Source organism: Octodon degus, unplaced genomic scaffold, assembly GCF_000260255.1.
Source record: "Octodon degus isolate 3935 unplaced genomic scaffold, OctDeg1.0 scaffold00007, whole genome shotgun sequence".
In the NCBI taxonomy this organism is placed as follows: domain Eukaryota; kingdom Metazoa; phylum Chordata; class Mammalia; order Rodentia; family Octodontidae; genus Octodon; species Octodon degus.
Window position 1 is genome coordinate 10,662,441 of NW_004524583.1, and position 15,842 is coordinate 10,678,282.

Consider the following 15,842-nt stretch of genomic DNA (forward strand, 5'->3'; position numbering starts at 1 on the left):
TGTATCTCAGAAAAACTTCAAGGATAAGATAATAAATGTTAAGCTTACAATAATTTCCTTCTCCTACTTCAAAGCTCTTTCATGCATACAACCCTTTTGGTATCCACTACTCTGGGAATGTTAAGAAGTAAGGACAAAGATGAAAATTATCCACATTTTCTCTCCTCTGCTTTTAGCAGTGGAAGCAACAAACACCATTTCTTTAGAGCAGAGCACTCCAGAAGTTCAGCTGAGACTTCCTCATGTTTCCAAGTTCAGCCGCAAGCACTGTCAGGCAACACAGGCAAAGACTGTAATGAAGGGGCTAATGAGACACACAAAGAAACAAGAAGGTGCCACCCAGGCCAGCTATGAGATGAGGTTTTTAAAAAAAACAGAAATCCAAGAAAAGTAGTGACATTGACCTGAGCACAGCCAGCTCCAGGTAGCAGAGGTAAGGGAAGAGGGCAAAGCAGTCCACTTGGGAGAATGGAATGCCACCCAGGGCTGCTCACACTGCCTCCCCAGAGAGCAGACACGTCATTACTTTGCTTGGCATCAAGATAGAAGGTTAAAGGACTGCTCTCCTATGGATGGAGATCTTGTGTGTTATTTTGAGCATATTACCTCTAAGAAAACCTCCTCTGGGCCTCTGAGTTAAAAACCCTTCCCCGCTTCATATATATTTGGTTATAAACTTGTTTTGCAACTGGGATTTTCAATAAGACTTCATTTTCTTATGGGAGCCTAAACAAATGGCCTGGCACACAGTGGAAAGTCAGCAAAGGAATGGAGGAATGAAGGATGAACAGGCAGCAGGCTACTGACAGAAAGATCATAATGCCACTTTCCATGATTCCACGATTTTCCACATGCTTAGTGACATTTATGATGGCCTCTCTTTTCAAGCCTTTCTCTACTCAAACTCTACTTCTCCAGGAGAAACATCTAGGAGTGGTTATGGTTCAGTTCATCATTATAGCCCATAGCAAAAATTCCAACTATATGAATAAAAAGAAACTTCTTTGTGTAGCCTATACCCCAAAACCTCTTACTATATCTACTTAAGAACTTACTAGGCAGAAATAAAATCACCAAAACCTTCTAAAGAATCTGTACTGCCAAAATCGCCCAAGTTCTATGGTCCAGCCCGTTAGCTGCTCTCTTGTACACAAGAGCCCTAAGAAATGCTATCATTGAAACTGTCTTCACTTCTTTACTGCTCATGTCGCCTAAATCAAAAGAATTTAAGCATGAGAGGAACAAGATTCATTCACTTGACAAACAAACACACAGTGCCTAACAGGTGCCAGACGTGGTACTGAGGATTTGTCAGGGAATAAAATAAGGTCTCCATACTTGGAAGCTTATATCCTGTGGGAGAGACATGGGAGGAAAAGAAAAAAAACAGTAATCTTTAAATGAATATGCAAATTCATTAGCAACCGTGGTAAGAGCCATAAAGGAAACAAATAGATAATAAGAACAGAGTGCTACAGGTGGTCCCTTTTGAGAGGATAGTCTGAGAGATCCTCTCTAAGGTGGTGACACTTCAACTGAGACAAGCAGAGGCTCAAGGAGGTTTCCAGGCATAGGGAACAAGAGTGAAAGTCTATGGCAAGAAAGGGCTCCTGGAGTCTGGGGAGATAGCTCAGTGGTATAAGCGCCTGCCTCACAGGCACAAGGTCCTGAGTTTGATTCCCAGTATCACCAAAAAACAAAACAAAAAAAACAAAAAAAGGCTGCTGCTCCTTCCGAAGAACAAATTGGAGCTCCCTGATACAGTCAGATCTCTTTCCCCAGAGGCAGGAAGAATTACTGAAAAGAGGCTGGACATGTGGGGAGAAATCAGATTCTACAGGGGTTCGCAGGTCACGGAAAGGAACAGTAATAATATTCTTCGAAGACAGGGCTCTTAGCATAATATGAAATATGAATCAGAAGACTCAGGACACAGGTGAGACCTAATCATATAATAGCCATGTGACCACAGGAAAGACACCTCAGCACACACAGGCTGTTTCTGCACTTTATAGTATCTATGTACCTCTAAAAGTTGTTGTGAGGATCACACTGGATCCTACGCACAAGCATACTTTATATTCTGAAGTGTCAGGAGGTGAATACGGAAGGAAATAACCGCTAAAAGACCATACCTGGCAGAGCAGTGTGCTGGTGAACATCTTCGGTGCGAAGCATCCGCAAGAGCATCCAGGGAGTAAAGGGGAGAGAGCGGATTCAACTGTGGAGATAAAGAAGATTATTTCACCACGGCTTAATGGAAACAGAGCTGGTCCCAAGGGCAGCCTCTATTTGTTTCTCCTCTTTGTCCAACTCTTGTGTCTTACAGAACAGATGCCACTCAATGAAACGATGCACACTTAACAGATTGCCCTGAATGTACTTATTTGGTCTAGCAAACCTCAAAAAGATTCTACTACTTGCTAAAGCAACAGCTTTTCAAAAGCTTCTAACATACGATTATCACTTAAGTGGCAAAAGACAGTACTTCTCAATAAATGTAATACGAACTTATGCCTAATAAGTACAATGGAATATCAGCCCCTTTCCCCAAGAAGACCAGCATTAAAATTACCTCTTTATGCTCTTATTTTGTAAACATTTCAAAGGATAACTGGTTAGCACACTAAGCAGTATAGTGGTGAAACAAGACTAAAATCAGAATATTTAACTTTTAATCTCAACCTGCCAGTTACCCTGTATTGAAAATTAAATAATCTCAAGTTTTGCTATTCTCATCTGAAGACGCATGTACTATCTGTCTTAGCTATATTACAGGGTTATTCTGAAGACTGACTGAAACACTGCTTTCAGGTTGTAAAGTAATCTTAGCTTCCTATCTATGATGAGGAGACTCTGAGGGATTAGGGGTGTAGTTCAGTGGTAAAGCATGTGCTTAGCATGCACGAAACCCTGGGTTCAATCCCCAGCATCAAAGCACAAAAACAAAAAGGGGTTATAAACCTCAGATGGGATCCTATCTATATAAGCATCTCACTTTGTGCTTACTAGCTCTCTTTAGATTTTTCCTATAGTAATTCTTCCCCAAAAGTCTGTAACTGAAAGTGTTATGAGGCTGTAAGAACGTCAAATGGTAACTTATAAAGTACTTAAAGAGAATGTAAAAAGAAGGGAAAAAGTTTTAAGAAAAAAATGACCAAAGAAGGAAAACACAAAGCTCTTGCAAATGGGGATGGGGAGGATTTGAAGGGAAGATGCAGGAATGGAGACAAAAAGCCAAATCCTCCATGACGAATGCAATCACTATGTACACCTAAAATGTACCAGTGAAATCTGAGATTTAAAACAGAAAATGTAAACTATGCAACCTACATTTAAGCTCCAGACCCAGGTCCACCAGCCGTAACTTGGGGAGAATATTTTCAATGTTATGGGTCTCCAGCTCCTCACAGGTACGTAACAAATCTGGACTAGATGATGGCCAAGGTCCCCTTTGCTTTGGGGTCTTCTGACGCAAGCACGGCCAGTACTCTGGCTTAAGAGCCCCCAGGTGTAGTCTCTCCTGTGCACTCACAGCTGGGCCGGCCTACACTTGCAACACTGCTCACCTAGCAGTTTTCTTTATACCAATTATTTTACTCAGTCTTGCCTTACAGGTTTCCATGAAGTAATAACATTGTAATGATGTACATTATAATACAAAATTTAAAATTAAAATTGTACTTATATACCTTCACTGCTACATTTCATTTTAAAATGGTAACTTCACAATAAAACTTCCAAGTACAGATTGTGTATCAACTCAACAGGGTACTAAGTAGTTCCTAAAACAAACAGGAAGCCAGGGAGTTTTTATAGATCAGTCTTCTAACTCATTACCAAGATAAAGTGATCCTTATAGACTCCAAATTAAAAAGCTTCCAACATAAATTAGTATCACAGTAGCCACTACAAGTAATGTTTAAATCATGAAGCCTACACAAAAGGTTCAAACATGCCAAGGGCCCAGTCAGGAGGAGCTGGGGAAAACACTAAGACTGCAAAGCTCCTAGGCCTTGAGCCACCTGACCCAAAGCAACTCTACCTTCTTGGCTGCATGTCCAGCTGTGAGCTCAGGGCTCACAGCATGAGATTCTAATGTAGAACTCATTCTGATTTCTTACAACAGAGTTCAAATCTAAGGTAAAACAGGATTTCCTTATAATGTATTATACGAAACTGATAATCACAGTTGTACCAAAAAAGGAGTACTGCCTACAGATCTCATTTGTGAGTAACAGGGATTCTTAGAAAAGTCCTCTAAGAAAATCAGAGTAACATGAGGAGGGACCCTTACCTCATGTGCACGAGCAGAAATGTGAGGAAAGTCAGATGGCAATGCTTTATTCTTTCTAAAGAAAAGAAAATCAAATGATAAAGATGGCAAAAGTGAGCTTACCTGATTTCGTTCTCTTTTCCCAGCTGATGGTAACCACAAACTAAAGAGGAGAAAAATAATAGGAAAGAAAATAATAAAAGAGCAGAAAAATTAGAAAACAGAGAAGATTAAAAAGATTAAAAAATGGAATAATGAAGTGAAAATAAAGAAATGGAAAAGATGGAGTTGGAGAGAAAAAAGAGACATTAACTGAGAGCAATTAAATCTTCTTGCTGAGAGCAACTCTTGAAGGGGTGTAGCTTTACAATGGCATGTACATAACTGGCCGGGTAAGAACAAACCCAGAATTACATGTGACATGCGATTTCAGCGGTGCAGTTACACTGAAGAAGGATCTCAATGCTATAAGAGTAGCAAACTTATGTACATCTTTCCATTTTGTGAACTAAAACTCAGGCTGGACAGGATGTGCACAAGACCATAACTGGGTCCCGGCCTCGGTGTGCACAGACAGAACACCTGCCAGAGCCCACCACGTGAGGGGTCCAGGCTGTCATGGGAAAGGTCACAGTGATTCTCCTGCAGGTGCACTCAGGTTCTCCATTACACTCACCCCGGAAATTAGGACAAAAAGGAAAACAGGGCAATCACCAAGACAAAAAAGGACTAAAATTTAAGTCTACTGAGTTACTAACGTAATGCTTACAGATATGAAAGGCAAGAAAATAAAAACTAAAAGCAAAAAGCAAATCATTGCCCTAGTTTTAGGTTAGCCACCTGACTGTACAAATCTTTAAGATCCCTCCTTTAGCTGGGACAGCTGAGTAGAAGGTTGTTTTATGACCTCCCCCCTATGTCTCCAAGGAACGGGCCAGGACATCCGGCAAACACCTTACACTTACTCTTTCTGTCCGGGGTCACTGATGATATGGCTTATCCTCTCAGTACCCAGAGTACTTACACTGGTCTCCTAGAAACACAAGGTAGACAAGAGTACCATCAACCACAGAGGCAAAAATCTGTCACCTAGCTCACATGTCCCCCACATCATGCCAGTCCAAACAATGCAAATGTACATGACAAGCATCAATCTTAAAACCCAACAGCAACTACAGTTCTTTGTGGGAATCTACCTTAAAGGTATTACATGTCATCCTCATTATTCCTAATCCAAAAAAGGTCATTATAAATATTGTTTACTATACATCGTACTTTTAAATTTTAAATGAAATTTATGTTCTTCTTTTGTTTTTTTCAAGGTACAAGGAGATTGAACCCCATGGCCTTCTCACTGAGCTATGCCACCCTCTCAGCTCTTTTTATGTTTTATGTTAAGACAGGTCTCACTAAAGGGGCCAGGCAGGGGTCGAACTTACAGTCCTCCTGCTTCAGCCTCCCAAAGTGCTGAGATTACACACATGTGCCACCACATTTGGCTTAAAAGAAATTTATTTTTAATTGATACATAAAAACATAAAAAGTATACATGTCAATGGATACAATGTGATGTTCAATACATACATATTTCATATACTGTTTAAACTGTTAAACCTACTTCTCAAATATTGTTTCTTTAAATAGATATTTTAATACAGTGAGTATTATTTTCCAAGTCACATAAGCAAATACAAGTAGAAACACTTTTTTAGAAAATGAAATAGCAGCCAATGGGGGTGGAGATGTGGATGGGGACTGAGCCTGGACTGCTTTAATGCTGAGCTACATCCCAACCCCTTTTATTTTTTTAGACATGGGCTTACTACATTGCCTATATAGGACTCAAACTTCCAATTCTCCTGCCTCAGCCTCCCTTGGTGCTATGATTATGGGCATGCACCACCATGCCAGCCAACGGCAGCCAATTTTGTCAACTCAGCACATCGAGCTCCATCAGCTGTGTGACTGTGACCACAGAGGCCCTCAACCTGGGACACTGAGTCTTCCCCAGCAAAGCTGAAATACCTGCTGACCAAATGTCTACATGTCAAAGGACCTTTGTGGCTTACAAAAATTGTCACCCTGTATTGTGTCTTAAACATCACCTCAAAGTAAAACAGAAGTTCATATAAGCTGTTTAGTACATTCAGGGTGCTCAAGCTTGTAATGTTAAAGCCTACCCAAACACCATATGCAGTTCAGAAACTAATCATCTCCAAACAACTGGAAAGCGGCGGAAGACACTCACCCTTCATTTAACTTGTGTACATTAATAATGAGCATCTCTCACAGCACTTGAGAAAGCACACCAGCCCACACACGAGTAAGAATCACACAATAGGATCAAGGATTAAGATGAGAGAACATAAGTCAACGGCGTGAACGTCAAGAACGTCAAGCCTGCTACTTAAGCACATTTGTTTTTGAGCAAATGTTATTATCTGTATTCAACTGTGTACACATTAGCCTAGACATTAGTGTACACATTTTAGCAGAACCACTGGCTATAGACAAATTAATCTGAGGTTAGATTCTGGACAGGAATGGAACTAAATGAAAAGGCTTCACACACTGCATGCTTCATATTCCTCATCCCTTACGGCTATGCTTTCTGATTACAGACACAGAATGGTAGGGGGTCAAGGGAAAGGATGGATGAAAAATGAGTTATTTGTTACAGCAGAAAAATTATTAACTTAAAATGCCGTAATGTTTAAATTTACAGTTTATTACTGTGTAAATTACAAGCAGTACTTTGCGTAATTAGCAGCTTGCTGGCAGGGAGCTGTGAATGGAACTCATTATTTATGATTACAATTTGGAGAAAGAGAAGAGAAATGGGGGAGGGAAAAACATGAGGGCAGAGCAGTGACCTCTGCTAGAAATGACAAATATCCCTTTAAGGTGATGAAGATGAATTAAACAAGCAAATATTATTCTACACATGTGCAATCATTAGAGGCGTGTCCAATAGGCCTTCGCTCCCTTCCACATGCCAAAGGAAACCTTCAAACTAAACCTGCTTCCATGCAAGTACGAGGGAGAACATTGCCCAGCCTGACCAATCAAGTAGAAAAAGAAAACCATCTCTCCATGCCCACTTCTGAACTGCTTCCCTCGACACCATCCACGCCCATCCACCAGCTGTCCTATGAGTTAGCCTCCAGAATAACTGACTGTAAACTGAGACATCCAACAATCAAACAGCTTTATACTTGAACATTTGAATTGGAAGTTAAAGAAATACTCTGAGTTTGGAAATAAACAGTCTCACTTCTTTCCACACCTCAAACTTCAGGAAACAGTCTTCAACGAGGCTTCAACTGGACTGCGGCTGACATGACACACACAGGTTGCCAACTGTGCGCCATACTCTAAAGGCGTGGTGAGTGAGCAAGCAGTGTTTTCAGACACCATTCTTTCTTGCTCTTTGCCCATCACTATCTTTTTTGACTAGTAGGAGCCCCTGCCTTATGCTGCTTTTCCATCTCAAAACTACAGAAGGAAAAAAAGAACTTGAAGATAGACGAAGTAGCCCTAGGTTCAAATCTCTATCCTGCCATTCTGATCCCGGTATGATTAGTTAACTTCTGTGAGCCTAAGTTTTGCTCGGCTGCCACAGGGGACTGTCACGCTGAGCAAAGCAGTGGGGAGGAAGCGGTGAACTGAGTGCCTGGCACAGGCCCTGGCAAAGGAAGACCTGAGAAGCAGGGGCAACGCCTCCCTCCTGGCTAAGGAGAGGCTCTCAGAATTCAAAGAGAGGTTTTTCCCTATTGTTTTAAAATGAATTTTAGAATAAAAAAGCAAAAACAGGATAAAACAAAGACACATTCCTGAATTCAGATGGAGTCGTTAAAAAAAAACAACCCGTATTTTTACTTATACAATGCCGCAGGATTCAGTGAAAGTGCAGGAGAGACAGTAGGCTTATGAACTGATGCACAACAGGCTGTAATGACTGTTTATCAGAACGCTGTGAATTAAGTTTTTTATGTAATGTGTGCATTCATTCAAATCCTACAAAATGTTTCTTCATGTGAACTCCCAAAACATTCCAGTTGGTTGCATTAACTCCTGGGAGCTCTCTAGGACCTCTGATTGTCAACAGGGCACACAACCCCACAGGCAATATCATCTTCCTATGGCGCCTCAGAAACCATGAGAGCTGTCACCTTCCCAGCCAGCCTTCTTCGCCCCTTTCTGAGGCATCGAGCTGCAGCGCCTGGTAGACGATTCAAGCGAGCATGGTATCCTAAAAACAGAAGGCCTCAGTTACTGAATGCAGAACACTGACAAGCAGTCAAGTGCTTCTGGGACACTAGAGCCCTTAGCCCTCGGACCTTTATAGGGGTATCTTCTCCCATCTCTTTATCACTAAGGAATAAACTTAAGCAGGCCATTCGCCTTTGCTTGGGCATCCTCATCTGTAAGGGATCATCACTTGCTCACTCTTACCTCAGGAGCTGTTTCAAAGACCCAGTGAAAGCACAATAGGAGGTACTTTGTAAACTAGAAACACCATGTGAATATAAGGTATTATTAACAATTTGTAGGACTGGTCAGATAGCTCAGCAGACTACAGTGCCTGCTTAGGCAGAACACAGCAGCCAGGGTTCACTCCCCAAGTGCTGTGCCGGCCCTGCCCCCGGGGCATGTTGAGACTGCAATTGAGACCAGGCATAGTGGTGCGCGACTGTAATCCCAGTACTTGGAAGACTGAAAACAGGAGGATCATTATGAGTCCGATCTGTGTAGTGGGACCTTGCAGACTCTATACTAAATACATAAAAAAAAATAGAAACAAAAATTAGTTTTATATGTATATGCTGGTGAAATGATAAAAAGAAAATACAGAGTATAACACCATTTTTCTTTTTCTTTTTTTAATTTTATTTATTTATTTATATGTGTATGTGTGTGGCCAGCTCAGCCCACCAGGGGGCGGGGCTGGCCGGCATGTGGTGCTGGGGGATTGAACCGCGGTCCCTGTGCTTTGCTAAGCTTGTTCTAAGTAGGTGCTTTAGACCACTGAGCCATCTCACCAGCCCATAACACCATTTTTCTAACTCCTTTATGTGTCCCACATACAGAAAGAACAGCTGAAAGAATCCACATAAAAACCTTATCAATGGGCTGGGGAGACAGCTCAGTAGAATAAATGCCTGCCTGGCAAGCGCAGGGTCCTGAGTTCAATCCCTGGTATCACAAAAAAAAAAAAAAAAAAAAATCAATAATAAGGTCTCTGGATTAGATCACAGGCCATTTGAAGTCTCTTCTTGCTAGTCTTGCTTATGTGTTTATTTTAAGTGATCCATAAAGGGCTTACAGAAATGCTCATTGAAATGTTTGATAAAAGTTACCAAGGTAGCAAAAAATGTGAGCTTGGGGTGAAGTTTAGTGGTAAAGTGCTTGTCTAGCACCCACAAGGCCCAGAGTTCAATTCCTAATTGAATTGAACTTTTTAAATTTCATTTAAAAAAAAAAAAAAAAAGACTCAGCCAGGCAGTATTCTTTATTGAGAACCAAATGTTTTGAGAAAGCCCTATCAACACACAAAAATCAAACAAAACCCTACAGAATAGGAGCTCAGAGCTTAACATAATTCTGACCACCTTTCTTTCTTTTTTTTTTTTTTTTTTGGTGGAACCAGGGATTGAACTCAGGCCCCTGCACTTGCCAGGCAAGTGCTTATTCCACTGAGCCACCTCCCCGGCCCACTGACCACCTTTCTTAACAACTGTATTATAAATTTATAGAGCTAATGAAGGCCATTAAATGTTACATATCTTAAATGATGACCCTGACCTCTCAAGGAAATAAATAAGGTGACTTAGTGAAAGGGTATGTACTTGTGTTAAAGTATGCAATAATATAATCATTAAAATAAAAATATTTTTTAAAGTATTTTTAAATCATCTATCTAGAAAATGCCATTATATCTTGCATATGAATGTGCTTACTGAACTCTACTCTTTTTCCAAGAGAGAGTTTTTGGGCTTCCAATGAACACTTAGTGGCCCACCAGTTTTACATCAAGATAAGCAGTGTGACACCATACTAGCCTTTCTAAATCTGGCACAAAAGGCAATGACAAGCTGAAGAGATGTCACACTAATATATGCCTGAAGAGTCTCCATGGACTGACGAGGTAGGAACAGTCAGAACTTCCAACACTGAAACTCACCTTGAGATCCTGGCCTGCATGCCTCATTGGGCTGTTTGGAAGCTCGGAAAGGCTCGCCATCAGTGCTCTAGGAAATCCCTGGCTGGGGATATACAGATAGTAATACATGCCCAGAGGCATGAGCATGCTTGAGAATGACTTGATTCTTGCCAAAGAACCATAAAAGCATGAACTATATTTCAGTGTCTTCGAAACTCACCTCTCTGAGCTGGCCGAGAAGGTAAAAGGAAGGTAGAATCTGAAAGCTTATCCAGTCCGGATTCCATTCTCTCTACTTCAGCACAATGATCAGGAGCCCATGTGGGCAGAAGATTGGGAACAGTGAAGCCCGGGACACATTCCCCTTCATAGAACCAATCGCTCTGCTCATCATCCCCTAAACCAAACAGATCATAGTATACGCTGGAATTTTAACATAAAATGAGAAAAACCAAACAGGAGGATCATTTCTCAATGATATCATTCTGCCTACATTTTAATTACACAAAAGTAGCAAAAAACTGTTCAGCTTCTTCTTGATATACATTACGATGAAAAGTTGGGACAACACACTAGTTTCACATGCATATCATACTGTTAGAATACACTATTTAATAAGGCTACCAATTACTGAACTCACTGGACCCAGGCTAAAAGTCTATGAATATGTTATTTCAATGCCCTGCACTAATTCCAGTTTACAATGAGGCAACTAATAGTCAGTGAAGTCAAGGTTAAGTTGGTAAATGATAGTTAGAACCTGAACCAAAGCATCACTGACCTGAGGTCTTTTCTGCAAAAAATAAATGGCCTGTTATCAATCTCATCAGTGTAGGTGAACTTAGGGCTCCAAAACTATAGATGTTCCTTATTTCAAAACTAGTTACTCTTAAGGGCTTTTTTCCCCCCCTATATTCAAATTTCTCATAGAAAGTGAATGAAAGCCAGGCATGGTGGTGCCTGCCTATGATCTCAGCACTCCAGGAGGTTCATGCAGGTGACTGTAAAGTTGGACAATTAGTGATTTAGCAAGGGCAATTTGGTGACTTAGTAAGATTTTGTCTCAAAACTTAAAGTGTAAGGGGTTGGGGAAATAGCTCAGTAGAATAAGTGCTTGCTTAGCAAGTGCAAGGGCCTGAGTTCAATCCCCAGTTCCACAATAAATAAATAAATAAATAAATAAATAAATAAATAAAAGTATAACAAAAGTGCTGAGGACAGAGTTCACTGAAAAGGTCCTAGATTCAATTCTTAGTAACACACAGGAAAAGTAAGGGCTATCAGTCACAATCTTTTCAAGAAACATGCGAACTGAAATAGGATAACTGAGGATATTTTGTAAGTGACAAATGCACAGAGGTATTGGACAAAAAAAAAAAAAACAAGAAATGCTGAGGCACAAAACCAACACAGCAGGCAGTTTTGACCAGAGCTAAACCTGACATAGGAAAAGAATGGTTATCAGAGCCCAGAGAAAGAACTTCACTGGTGGGTAAGGTCTACCAAACAGAAGGAGCAGTTTTCAACAGAGAAATAAAATGACTATCAACAGGCAATTTAGTAGAAGGGGAGCCATGGCAAGCTACAATCCAATGTCCTCAGGACTTCCCTATAATGGAATAATTCATCCACATCCTTGCCCTTTGCCACTAGGCACAGTGCCTTCGTTCTCCATTAGATAGCGCATACTTCCTCATCCTAGTGACACATGGCTTGGTCATATGATTTGCTGAAAGTAGCAGAACATTAGCAGATGTGATTCAAAGACTTAAATATTTATGTGTGGTCTGACTTGGTCACTAGGTATTTATGTCTTCCAGGAAGAGAATTCCATCCTGCATAGAGTCATTGCTTCTTCAGCCTAAAAAAGATGCAAGGAGTAGATAAAACTTGAAGTGCAGAGACCAGCTGAACCCAGGCAAGAGCAGCTGAACTACAGCCAACCCACAACCCTGTGGCAAGAAATAAATGTGGTCAACCACCGAAATTGTAAGGTTAGTAAGTAGCATTATCATAATTAAAAATCTGACTAATATAACCACTCATTCATTTCTCTCCAGTCTTCTGCTGAGGCCTCCTATTGGGCAAATCCAACAAAAAATTGTGAGCAAAACAAAATCCATTGACAAGTCCATTAACATGCCCAGGAGGGGCAGAAGAAGGAAGACCTGTGCCAGGAAATCAAGGAAAAGTAAGGACAAGATTTCAGATAGAGACCAGCATGAACAAAGTATGGAGAAAGAAAACAGCATTGCTTTGTGCTGAGAATGTTAAGCATCTAAATATCACTAACAGCATAAAGGTGAAGATAGAGCAAAAAAAGAGAGTTAAGGCTACAGACTATTCTATCATCTTTATGTATCTGCTATAGGGTCTAACTACGCAGCTCAGACTCGTAGTGATGCTCCTGTCTGTCTCCTCAGTGCTGGGATTGCAGGTGTGTGCCCCCATGCCCAGTGTCAGTGGCTGGACAAGCACGCCTGGGGTTCTGAGGCCTGGGAATCAAACCCAGGTCCTTGCGCTTGCCAGGCAGGCACTTAGACCACTAAGCTATCTCTCCAGCCTTTCACACTTTCTTAAAACTCTTAATAATCATGCATCACAACCTTTAAAAAATAGTAGAATCAAAGAAAAAGGGCAAACATTAGTAACTAAAGAGTACACACCAGAGCATTTGTGTTAGACAACTAGCCTTTCTTAGCATGAAATAACAGAATCAAGACCCTAGCTTGAAGAGTCTTATCTGCACATCCTCAGCCTCTAATGATACCTAATTCTCTCAGAATCACAGAGGAAAAATGTACTCAAAATAGCCTCCATTATAGGAGGAAGCACAATGACGCCATGCTGATGAAGCTGTCTCCATGCCTACAACTCAGAGAGGTGGCTGAGATACCCCCTCATAGTTCCTTTCCAGAGGACCTGGATGGTTGAATTACTAGGAGCCTAACTAAACTGACCTAGACATGTGGCACTATGTGCTGCTGTGCCTTTATTCTTTAACCACTTACCCCTTGCAGAAAAATTATTGGATTTCAGCACTAGAAGGGACTTCAGAGATCTACAAATTCCTTATGTAGATTAAGAAAACTGTAATCTGAAAAGGATGCGTGAAATTCTTATCGGTGCACAATACAAATGCCTTTAAACCAAAATGTCTTTATACCAAAAGTAAAGAGCTAGTAATTAAGTTACATTACCTTTATTCACAGGGCTTTATATTAATTTCCAGAAATTTTAAATTGAGAAAGAAGACATTTTATATAAAATATTCAGCCAGAACATTATAATCATTTACAAATAAAGTAAAATTCTTCCTCTATAAAAATACTTTATACAAAAAAAAAAAAAAAAATAGTGCATGAGACTATTCCATGGTTCCAAGAAAAAATATTCTCAAAGTCTCAGCCTTGACACTTTAAGCCCCTAGACCAATGACGACAAACCCGTGACATGTGTCACAGCTGTTTTCAATGAAAGCTCTAAAAGGTTCTTCATCACTACCCAAGACCAATGAGTCTCAAAATAGGAGTGACCTGCATAAGAATCATTTTAGAGACCTGGGAAAAATGCAGCTTCAGGAGCCAATTCTAGGCCTATCTGCTTTCTAGGAGCTCATGAATTTGTAGTGCTCCTAGTTTCCCACATGGCTCACAGGTGTTCTACAGATTAAGAACCGACAGAGACAAGGCACTATATTCTTAATCAGTCACTCCTATGACCACCAGAATCTTCCCATAAACAAGGACTCAATGGTCCAAAGTGGGCTGGAGATTACCTTGGCGTCCTTCATCGTTGGTGAAGAGCCCAGCATCGCTGCTGCTACACACGCTGCTGGTTTCGCTGAAAAAGAGAGATGCACAGAACTCATCAATCACAGCCAAAGGTCGCTGAGCATTCTTTTGATCTTCCACTGCAAAGACCCCAAGGTTCCTTAATTCCATTCTAGTCTATTAGGCAACCAGATACGTAAATTTCATAAGGAAACTACAAGTGAAGTTTATTTCCCCCAGACAATAAAAAAATATATATACAAAGAAGAGAATGCTAAAAAATTTACTTATATTTCAAAGTACTTTCAAAATAACTAAGTTGGGGTCAGGAAGATTGTGCAGCGGCATAAATGCCTGCTTGGCAAGTACAAGGTCCTGAGTTCAATCCCTGGTCCTGGGGGGTGGGGAGGGAAGAAAGAAAATGCATGAACCAGTAACGGGCGTCCATCATCGAGTATCAGAATAACTAAGTTGTTTTCTTAGTTTAAGATCCTAAGATATCTATTAAGGCTCATGTAAATAACTTCAACTGGTTTGATATATTAATAATGTAAATGTACGATTTACCAGCCAACTTTTTTTCCAATTTTATTTTTAAGTATTGCCAACTACCAGTTTCAAATGAAACTATGCAACTTTAGGACATCTAGCATCTTTTGAATTTTCTTGTATTTATAAAGCAGCAACAAAAACCCATGAACAGAAAAACTAATATATCAAAAGTTGTAGTTTCTAAAATTTAATGTTAATTCAAAACTCTTTCTGAAAGGAGTTAGGGTGAAAATGAAAACATAAAACAAATTTCATTTGGACTCAGTGAAATAAAACACCCTAAAAACTGATTCCACTGCTTCTTGTGCTGTTTCTTCTACCTGCTCTTCATCAAATGTAACTGATTTAAGAAAATTTTCTCTGTCCTTTATAACATCAGCATTTCCTTGATTGGGAGTACTTCCCTCCAAGCTATTCATTTTTATTTATTTATTTATTTTTTAATCTACCCTAGAAGATGGAAGAAATCAAAGGAAGGAAAAAAGATTTTCACTAAGCTACAAAAGGAACAAGATTGGTAAAACCCCCACCTACATTCCTGGATCAAAATTCTGAAAATATATTTTGCAACATTTCTAGGTATCTTGCCAACACTAACACTTCAAATGCTGAATAACTTAGTAACAATTTTTTCCTCAATCAAGCTTACCTCTAAATAACGGATACAAGAGATCCCTCACTACAAAGACCATCAAAATATACTATATTTCTCTGCAGGTTCTTTCCTTTTATTTTCTTATGTAGAGAAGACACTCAGGGGTCATTCTAAGCAATGTATCAAGAAACTCTCCCGCTAGAATCTTCAAAAGTCCTGTGGTGAAATCCAAAAGACACCCTCTCCAAGTACTGCACACTGAGTTTAAGGCACTATATCCGCCACCCTTAACAGTGTAACTTCTGTATTTTAAGCAGATCTGAAGAACACTGATACACTAATACCATTCATCCTAATATAACAACCATCTCTCATGTTACAACCTCATTATTCTCCTCCCACTTCAACTATAAAGCAAAACTTACACTTTCTTTTGATATTAAGAAAAGACACAAAGCAAATTAGCACATGGGACAGATTCTA

At 40.1% G+C, this 15,842-nt stretch overlaps 1 protein-coding gene across 9 annotated transcripts in view; it reads right to left on the minus strand.

Annotated features, from left to right (window-relative positions):
* Gpatch2l (G-patch domain containing 2 like) overlaps nt 1-15,842 on the minus strand; it is a 127,962-nt gene that overhangs the window by 94,215 nt on the left and 17,905 nt on the right. For 4 of the 9 annotated variants that reach the window (XM_023702353.1, XM_023702357.1, XM_023702348.1 and 1 more), the window contains exons 3-8: nt 14,218-14,282; nt 10,660-10,836; nt 8,449-8,528; nt 5,242-5,309; nt 4,298-4,352; nt 2,136-2,221 (exon numbers count right to left, since the gene is read on the minus strand). In XM_023702353.1, the coding sequence (XP_023558121.1) occupies nt 2,136-2,221; nt 4,298-4,352; nt 5,242-5,309; nt 8,449-8,528; nt 10,660-10,836; nt 14,218-14,282 (531 nt within the window). Of the gene's footprint in view, nt 1-2,135; nt 2,222-4,297; nt 4,353-4,399; nt 4,440-5,241; nt 5,310-8,448; nt 8,529-10,659; nt 10,837-14,217; nt 14,283-15,842 lie in introns of all 9 variants that reach the window. The other 5 variants (XR_002818272.1, XR_002818273.1, XM_012517366.2 and 2 more) reach the window with 3 other exon arrangements.